Here is a 9890-nt window from a genome sequence, read left to right as displayed (position 1 = left end):
CCTGGGGCCCCAGGCAAACTCTCGGTGAGTTCAGTGAAACAGGGACTTGAAGCAGGTAGCATTTTTCTTATGCCGGGTAAGATGTTCCATGAAGTATGGAACAAAACACCTTTTCTTAAAGATACATTTTAGTACTCCTTTTGGCATGACCATGGACCTCAGGAGCCCTCCTGAGAGCTCCAGGTCCAGGTTCCTTGATGTATGACCCAGCTGTGTTTGTTTCTAGGCTGCAGGGAGTCCTGTGCACCCACACCCAAAGCCCTGAGACCAACCTCCCTTCCTCTTTCAATTGGTAGAAAGAAAATTATGGTTTGAAGACAGGACAGAGGCTTCTGTGCGCTTCTCAGGGTCCCTGCCCTGTGTGTATGCAAGGGGTCAGGTCCTGTACTGTGTTGGTACAGTCCAATAGCTAAATGTCAATGCAGGCTTTATGGTGCATGGTACAGTTCACCCATACTGGCAATACAGACATGATGCTTGTGGTTTTGGAAAACACTGAGCACTAACCCGTCTGTAGAGACAGAGACTTTATTTAACAGAACAAATAAGGGAGCCCAACACCAAGATCGTGAACATCTGAAAGACCAGTCTATTCAGTCAGGAGTCCTCCAGATGGGAGGTGAAGCCACTCTTGGATTCTTCCTGAGACAGTGGGTTGGGTTGAGAACTGGCTGAATGGCACAGCTTAGAGGGTTGTGATGAACAGTGCAGAGTCTGTTTGGAGGCCTGTAGCTAGTGGTGTTCCCCAGGGATCAGTACTGGGTCCAAAACTGTTCAGCCTGTTCCTCAATGACCTGGATGAAGAGACTGAGTGCACCCTCTGCAAGTTTGCTGATGATACCAAACTGGGAGGAATGGTTGATGCAGCAGAAGGCTCTGCTGCCAGTCAGCGGGACCTGGACAGGCTGGAGGACTGGGCAGAGAAGAACCCAATGAGATTCAACAAGGGCAAGTGTAGGATCCTGCACCTAGGGCAGAATAACCCCAGGCACCAGGACAGGTTAGGTGAACCTGCTTCAGCAGGTGGGTTGGACTAGATGATCTCCAGAGGTCCCTTCCACCCCAACTGTTCTGTGGTTCTGTAATTGGATGTCACTTCAGCTACTTGCTACTCAAACTGTAATGCTTATAGCTGCTTGCTGCAGTAATATAATGATCAAAATCTCCTTCATTCTCTTACATAAACACTACCCCAGTTTCTAGGTAGGTAATTTTTCTGCAGGCTTTATAAGTGAGGCAGTTTCTTTGTCCAACATAGCCACTTGTACCAGGGTTTACACCTGGCCTGTGGAAGAAGAATCCAGAAGCTGATTCATAATTTATATGTGAGAGACCTGGTATTGCTCCAAGGAATAACAGCCAAGCCATCCAGTCTGATGTGTGATTTGTTTCTTGTAATCAGCTGGTCCACTGAGTCCTACCTGGTACAGTGAGAACTTTTGTAAAGGCAGCTAAGCTGGGCTGCAAAGAATTCTATTAAACTGAACATAGAGAGGGATTTGTAAGTGGGAAGATGAACAGAACTTAAAGAGAGATTGTAATAAACAAAAAATAGGATACTGGAAGAGAAATAATTGGAAGCAGAAAGAGCACAGAGACTGCACAATCCTTGGTAGATATAGGGACAGTGAAAGAAGTAAAATTTTACTTTTAGGTATATGATTTCTAAGGTGTGCAGTGGGAAAATCAAAACTATCCAAGAGATAGCCAAAGATAACTAAGAAAATTTACCTAAAGATAACCCAGGATAACTAAAACTTGCTGTACATTAAAGACCAGAAAGAGAACAGCAAATGGGCATCCTCTATTCTTTTGGGCATAGCAAAGAACTATGAGCTCAGATTTAGTGCACAGATGGGTTAGACACAACAGAGAGTGTTGCTGTTCACTAGCTGACATTATCTGCTCAGATCTACAGCTGTACTTGAGCATTGTTTGCTATCTCTATTTTGTGAGAATCTAAATTATCTTTCCCATAATGGGGAGAAGGGGCATGCAAAGTTGATCTCCAGACTATAGCTGCATAATGCTATAGGAGCCAAATGAATAAAAACGCTCTTCACTGTCTCCTTTGGTGCAGGGTTTGTTTGTCTTTAAGCGCCCCTAGAGTGAAGCTAGCGGTAACAATAGAGGAAGCTTCTGTGGAATATAACCTTCAGAAATATGGATTTAGCTGCATTGTAACAATAACCTGTGTCTGAACACTGAAAACACAAAAATGGCACAGGATGCAGCAATTAAGTTTGTGTTTGGTGGTGGTGGTTCTCTAAGAAAAATGCATTTGGAGCTGTTAAATACCGTGAAAAAAACCCTCAAACCCTTAATTTGTGGGAAGGTGATGATTTGGAGAAGCAGAGACTTTTTGTCTCAAGCTGACTTCAAATCCTGCATGGCATTTGACTGGCAGGTTAGCTGATAACACAAAGGGCATTTGCTAGTGTCTGGAAGGTGTATGCTCTGCATTCCTCAGTCTGCATGCAGAGTCAGAGCCCATTTGCTAAAGAAAAGACTGATTTTGCACCTTTTTGTGTAGGGCCCAGAATGAACATGGGCTGCCTGGCTGCTAGTCTCGCAGAGGGATTTCAGGCATCACAATTCTGAGCATTGACTTTCCCAGCTGTGAGATCTGGGGGAATTCACATCTGTCTCAGAAAGCTCTGTCTCCCAGTACCGTGTGCTGTGTATTCCTTCCACATCTGCATCAAAATCTGTACACTAACAAGGGCACCAGAACATGACTGTTTATTTTTTCTATTTTTTTTCACAGAATTTACTTTAGTTATATCTTCTATTAATGGTGTGATGGGCTTGACTGTACGTTTTCTGATATTTGTGACAACATGGTTGTTATTCTTCCAAAGTGATAACTGTGAATATAAGACAAATGCTTATAAATGTCACAAGCCTGCCCTTTCAATAACTGTCTTCTGCTCTCACCTCTTTTGGAGTATTATAGCAATATGAACTTATTGTCAGTACTAGCAACAGCAGAGAAATAAACACAAAAGAGAAATGTTTTTTGGAAGGGAGCATGCCTAGTGCGTTTACTATTTACTAATGCCTTTACTATTTAAAAAAGCTCATTATGAATTTCAGATCAGAATCACTGTTCACTTAGAAAGACAAGAGAAGACCACTAGATGGTGGTAAAAACCCGAGCCTTTGCTAACAACATCTGTGAAAAGAGAAGTTCAGATGGGCAAAGAAGGGGAGGAGGAGCCACCGTTTGAGTACTGAAGTCGTTGCTTGGAGTCTATAAAAAGGTAGTTTCACAGTAAGTAATCTGTACGTGGCCAGCCTTGACTCTATGGATTTACTAATTCCTTTTCCTCTATTTTTGTCATCCATTCCCACCAAGGAGTCCCCAGCCCCAGATATCGGGTGAGGAGGGGGGCTGGAACTTCTGCGCTCTGGAGAAAAGGTTGCAGGCGATGAAGAGGAGGAGCAGCTGAAGGAGCAGCTCTGGTAAATAGGTACAGTTAATTCTTGATTGCAAACAAAAGGCTCCTTTTAAAATATTTTAAAAACTGAAAATTATTTAAGTTGATAAGCATTGAATTTTATTTGCAACAAGTCACTGACAATCAGCTTTAAGTGTTCCCCTTACACTGAATCCAATGGCTTACCACTTGCCCTGAATATTCTGTTTACCGAAAGAACATTCAATAAAATACTCACGATCTAGAACAGAAAATTTATTTTTATAACAGCATTCCACTCATACTGATTCTGTAATCTTAGTCATCTTGAAATGTATGGATTTGCCTTGGTTATAGGTTTAATACTATTCTCTTAAGTGGTCAAGTTAGTATTACACAGATAAGCTGTTTATGACACAGTTCATACAAACTCAAGTACAAAGGTCAGAAAAGCATTTAATATTTTATTGAAAATGTTTCATTCTTAATTGTGGTAATAATTTGAACTTTTATATGTTGTATTAAAGTGAGCAGGTTTTGCTGAACCTGATACTATATTCTCTTGCATTTTTGGGCTCTGAGAACTGAAACTCAGAAAACTGTTTGTTGTTTTGTGTTCAGCAGAATTTCCAGGACATTGTGTTCACTTCTGGGGACTGAATAGAATAAACAAAACTATGAATGAAGAGCACTCAAATCTCTTCAGTAGTTTGTGGTTCTATTTTTCAGCAAGGATGGGTAGAAAAACTCTGAGTCAACTGGAGGTTAATTTAGAATCAGTAGAGGAATATAGTGTGGAAGAGGCAGGAGGCGTACAAGCCAAATTAAACAGAAATGGGTGATATTTGTTTTGCCAACCTCTGCCTGTTCTTGTCATGCTGTATTTTTTTTGGCAGGTTGTTTTGCCTTTTGGAAAATGCATTTACCACACTCCCTAGCAAGTCCCTCAGAAAGAACAGCATCTGTTTGCTTCCAGAGATGAACACCTCCTCTCAACTGTATGTTTCTGAACTAAACTTGAGTGCCTTTGGCAGCAACTTTACTGTGCCTACTGTCAAGAACAAGTCATCACCATGTGAGCAAGTGGTCATTTCAGCTGAGGTGTTCCTAACTCTGGGCATTGTAAGCCTCCTTGAAAACATCTTAGTTATATGTGCAATAATTAAGAACAAGAACTTGCATTCACCCATGTATTTTTTTGTTTGCAGTTTAGCAGTGGCTGACATGCTGGTCAGTGTGTCTAATGCTTGGGAGACAATAACGATATACTTAATAAACAATAGGCACGTAATTATGGAAGATGCCTTTGTCCGTCATATAGACAATGTCTTTGATTCAATGATCTGCATATCTGTGGTGGCTTCCATGTGCAGTTTGCTGGCTATAGCAGTAGACAGGTATATCACGATCTTCTATGCCCTTCGTTATCACAACATCATGACAGTGAAAAGATCAGGGCTTATTATTGCATGCATCTGGACCTTTTGCACAGGCTGTGGCATTATCTTCATTCTTTATTATGAATCAACTTATGTGATCATTTGTCTCATCACTATGTTTTTTACCATGTTGTTACTCATGGTCTCGCTGTATATCCATATGTTCCTCCTGGCTCGTACTCACATGAAGAAAATAGCTGCTTTGCCTGGGTACCACTCTGTCCGTCAAAGAACCAGCATGAAAGGAGCCATCACTCTGACTATGCTTCTTGGCATCTTCATTGTTTGCTGGGCTCCATTCTTCCTTCATCTCATCCTGATGATCTCCTGCCCTCAAAACCTCTACTGTGTTTGCTTCATGTCTCACTTCAACATGTACCTCATTCTCATTATGTGCAACTCAGTGATTGATCCCTTGATCTACGCCTTTCGTAGCCAGGAAATGAGGAAGACCTTCAAAGAAATAATTTGTTGCTATAGCCTGAGAATGGTTTGTGGGTTATCAAACAAGTATTAAGAAAACAAAACCAAACCAGGGAAGAGAATCAAAATGCAACATCTTGCTGCCTCTTGTGATTCTGCTGAAATGCCTATGGAACATCTTCATTCAGCTGTCATGATTTCTGCAGCAACCAGAAACCGATTTTTAAATGGGATTTTACCTTTCCCTCCACGCACCTCTCTCACACTGGTGCTGGAAGCTACTCAGTGCATCTGTAGTATGGGGAGAAAGAATATTTTGAATCTCATTTACCCTACTGAAGACTGGACCTTATGAAGGACCTTATACAGGGAAAGCCTTATTTTTCTTTCTGCTAAATGCAATGAGTGTGAGCTGCCATGCAAATGAGCCCATCAGCCTCTTAGTGTGTGTTAATATTCTTGATCTCTATAGATACAGCATGGCTTATTTTCACACCAAAATTAACTTTTTTTTTTTTTTTTTTTTTTAAGATATTAAACCACAGAAGCAGCTCCAATTATCAGGGTTCACATACCTCGCTCAACAGTTATGACCAATATATATGCACATATCAGCAGTCTTGTATTCCAGTCATGACTGTTACTGTAATAAAATATGTACTATGTAAGCGGACAGTGTTACCAGGAGATTTTCCAGGCTGTACACAGTACTTTGTCATATCTGACAGTAAGTGTTCTCACTGTGAGGTAAGATGTACCATAGGTCAATTTTAAGGCTAAATGTGAAGACTGAGATGATTCTCGTTTGTCTGTTTTCTTCATTCACCAAGGCCAGGAAAGTAAAGGGTACATGGCCTCTAGACAGTCATGTAATGCTTTGTGGAGAAGGAAAGACTGTGCAAATGGTTGCCTTCATCTAGATATTGGAAAAGCATTTCAGCTAAGAGTAGCTTTTGTCACTGGAGGAAGATCTACTCTAGGTTGCGTCTTTCAAGCTGGGAGAGAAAAAAGACAAGTTTGATGATCAGAAGGGATAGCAGGCAGTTGCAAAACAGGGATTCCAAAAATTCAGGCATATGTAGTTACAATAGAGAGTCCTGACTTTTGCTCCCCAAACAGTTTATTGAGAGGATTCTAATATGAAACCCTCATGAATTTTGTGTGAGTAATTTGCAACTAGTCATACTCTCATAAAGATGCTGTTCTGCAACAGCTATGTGATGTGCAAAACATTGGACTTGTCACAGATGAAGGAAGTTCAACTGTGGCACTGATTTCCTGATGCAAATGGATAGTACATATCCTGCACTGAGATGTAAGTTATGAAAATATTTCAAGCAATGGTACCCTACTGATTAGATATAAAAATATAACTTGGAAAAATGAATTGTTTCTCCCAACAAACTGAAAGAGTAACCCTCGTTATATTTGGTTTAGGGTTGCTCTAAAACTGTTTTTGTCAATAAAACTATGACTGACTCAATGGGCCTTAGATTATATATTCAAGGTAGAAGTTGTTAGAATTTTTTTTACCATAAGGGTGGTCAAAAGTGGGAATGGGTGTCTGGTGGTTGTATAGTCTCCATCCTAGGAGATATTCAGAACTTGACTGGACACAGCCCTAAACAATCTGCTCGAAGTAGAAAGCTGATTCTAATGTTGAAGCTGGCCCTGCTTTGAATGATTTGGAATAGATGACCTCCACAGATCCCTTGCAACCCAGATTATTCTGTGATTCTATGAGACAGTTTGTGTTTTGTGACAAAATTTTATTTTTCCTCCTTCTAACTTAATTTCTTGTGTAAGAAAAAGCATAAGTGATTATCCTCCACACATTTAGAAATACACTATACTTTTTGTCTTCATTTGCTTTGGAGGGCTCTGGCATGATAAGTAAGGTACAACTTTAGCACCAGGGTTATACCTTTTCCCTGCTGTAGCTTAAAATATATACCACCTCCAGCTCACCCTTATCTCCCTCTGATATGTGTGGGAATGTTATTCTCAGTGGAGACATCTTATTGTGTTGTCTGTAAATATTCTGGTTATATCAGTGCACTAGGTGCTGAATTCTTCCTTCAGCTATATCTGAAAATGGGATTTCAAAGGTATGTTTATGGTCACAGAATCACAGAATGGTTGGGGTTGGAAGTGACCTCTGGAGATCATCTAGTCCAAACCAGTCTATAGTGAGAATTTTGCCTTGTTTCAGTCCACCTCTTAATCCTATATATAACAGGCACCTAAGGGTGTGTTCTTGCTACTATGAATGTAGATAGCAAAAAATGAAACAGTTCAGTTGCATAGTGAAAGGCACCAGGTGATGTTGTAAATGAATCATTAAATCTTTATTGAGTATTTCAAATAAGACAGTCTTGTACATAATTGTAAATCAACGAAGAGGAAGCCAAACTGTAATAGCTTTGGGTATTTTCTTGGATTGTACATTACCTTTTTGTTGGAAATTTATTTGATGTATAAATACAGACAAGAAGAAATTATTAAACTGGATTGCTGGAAAACCTACCATATTGGTTATTCATTGTAATGTGTCTGCTAAACTTATAGAGTATTCACAGAGGAAATATTGCATTACATGTGCTCACTTCTCAATTTAAGAAGATGCCTTATTAAAAAACACCTTCTGAAAGAGAATTACAGACTAATACAATGTATTTACATTCATACCTATGTTCCTCTAGGTGTCAGCATCACATCCTCATTATAAACTTTACAGGTGGGGAGGTAAAACAGCTTAAGGGGGAGAAGAAAGTATTTTTCAAGAGCAGGCTAGAACAGTTCCCGCAAAGGTTGTTTACGCTACAGGAATGCATATAAAATACATGTCTCTGTGAGACCATGACGTGTTTTAATCTGCTTCTTTCTCCTGCTTTGCTGCAAAATAAAAACAATATTTAGCATGCTTTCACTTTGCAGAGCTTGGAAAATACAAATTATTCTGATAGGTTGGGACAAGCAACCATTGTGTAAGTATGAAATTTGCTGTCAAAGGACAGACATGAAGAAATTAGCTGCTAGGCTGTCATTGCATCGTGTCTGCATAGCTAATGGTACTACTGTTGCTTACACTGCCAGTTATTTACAGTCTGGTATCAGTAATTGGAAAGAAGCTGAAATCACACTATTTCTGTCCCATAACTCCAAAACCAACCTTATTGCCCACTGCTGCTCTGATGATGAAACACTTCTCTGCTTCTAACTTGTGTGTCATTGTTTTCAAGTTTTTAATAAGAAATTATTCCGAACTTCTGTTGCAGGTGCGGTCAACTTAAATAAACTCACAAAGGGAGGTGAAATTTCACCTGCATTTAAAGTAGATCAGTAGGAGCAGGGAGAATATAAAAAAAAATTGGGGGATTCTCCTGCCTCTCTTGCAGTAAATTTTTCTTCTGTTGCTGGTCAGCTTCTTGCACAGAAGATGAGCTCATGGTGAACATTGTTGTGTTTAGGGATTAAAATGGATCCCAGTCTTCAGCTGTGTTAGTTTGCATGCACAGTGCCCTTCTTGTTAGGAAGGGTGAGCAAATGAGGTATTTGAACCTGGATGTCGAAATGGAGATCTGCGTATCAGAGATGGAAAGTCACACAGACTGTGGTGGAGCTGCCTGCATAAGTTTCTATGCCAGGTGAGATGCTCTCTCTCCTTTTCTAATCTTATGTATTGCAACCTGAGCTGTGTGTATCTTGGATCCCATTTGTTCTTCATACAGGACAGCAAAGGAGAATTTGAGTATGTATGTGTCTCTCTATACTTACATACTCGCCTACATGTATATGAGGACTTTCTCCCAAATACAATGACGAGCAATATAAACAGATGAAACGTAGGTGAGGATGTACGGTTTCTTTTCCCTAAACTTTCTGCTCTTTGTCATCCAGTTATTTGTTACACTGCCTTCCATTTTGCAGCTTATTTCTCACATATTTCATCCACCTGTGACCCAAATAGCAACAGTCTAAATCTGAAGTAGAAGAAAAAAACCTCAAGTGCTTTTTGCATCCTGAGCTTTTGAAAATTATAGTTAATCAGTGCTACAGAATAAAAAGTTCCCCTAGTGCCTCTCAGAGTCAAAACCCAGTAAAATTTAAATCCTTATGGTCTTAAGCACTGTCCCTAGAACTGTTTCCTCTTGAGCTCCTTGCCTTAAATACTCTAAAAACACGTGACTGGCTGTTCTGAGCATTGAGAGTGAAGGGTGTCCATCAAAAGAAAGAGGACCTGTTCAGAGAAATTCTACAAAGCCTGGACATGTGCATGGAAATCCTCTGGAGTACTCTTAGAGCTTCCAGCAAGCTTCTTGTGCAGGAGGTTACATTTAGGGCTTTGCGACTGATAGCTTTCAATGACTGTTTCTTACAAGAATTTATCTAACCACTTTTGGATCTCTTTATACCCATCTGCAACATTTTGTGACAGTAAATTTCCCAATTTACATACGTTTTGTGGAAAAATCATTTTTTTTCTCTTATGAAACATCTGCTTGGAAGTTTTCTTCAATGCTCCCGAGTCCTTATGTTGTAAAGAAATTACTGGTCCCCATTCACTTTCCTGTGCCAGACTTTATCCTACTCCTTTATATTGCCCTGT

The 9890-nt window shown here is 40.0% G+C and overlaps 1 protein-coding gene across 3 annotated transcripts; it reads left to right on the top strand.

Annotated features, from left to right (window-relative positions):
* Positions 1 to 3153: 3153 nt before the first annotated feature.
* MC5R (melanocortin 5 receptor) lies at positions 3154 to 7807 on the top strand. 3 transcript variants are annotated; one of them, XM_021298897.2, is made up of 3 exons: positions 3154 to 3263; positions 3359 to 3465; positions 4316 to 7807. In XM_021298897.2, exon 3 carries the CDS (start codon positions 4398 to 4400, stop codon positions 5373 to 5375), a length of 978 nt encoding a protein of 325 aa, XP_021154572.1. In that variant the 5' UTR covers positions 3154 to 3263; positions 3359 to 3465; positions 4316 to 4397; the 3' UTR covers positions 5376 to 7807. The 3 variants fall into 3 exon arrangements, with proteins under 3 accessions (XP_021154572.1, XP_005510884.1, XP_005510883.1); XM_005510827.4 differs by having other exon boundaries at positions 3156 to 3263; positions 3359 to 3473; XM_005510826.3 differs by lacking the exon at positions 3154 to 3263 and having other exon boundaries at positions 3270 to 3473.
* Positions 7808 to 9890: the final 2083 nt, after the last annotated feature.

The sequence above is a fragment of the Columba livia genome, chromosome 2 (genome assembly GCF_036013475.1).
Source record: "Columba livia isolate bColLiv1 breed racing homer chromosome 2, bColLiv1.pat.W.v2, whole genome shotgun sequence".
Lineage (NCBI taxonomy): Eukaryota > Metazoa > Chordata > Aves > Columbiformes > Columbidae > Columba > Columba livia.
The sequence above is the reverse complement of the archived record's forward strand: the minus strand, read 5'-3'. Positions and strand labels throughout refer to the sequence as shown.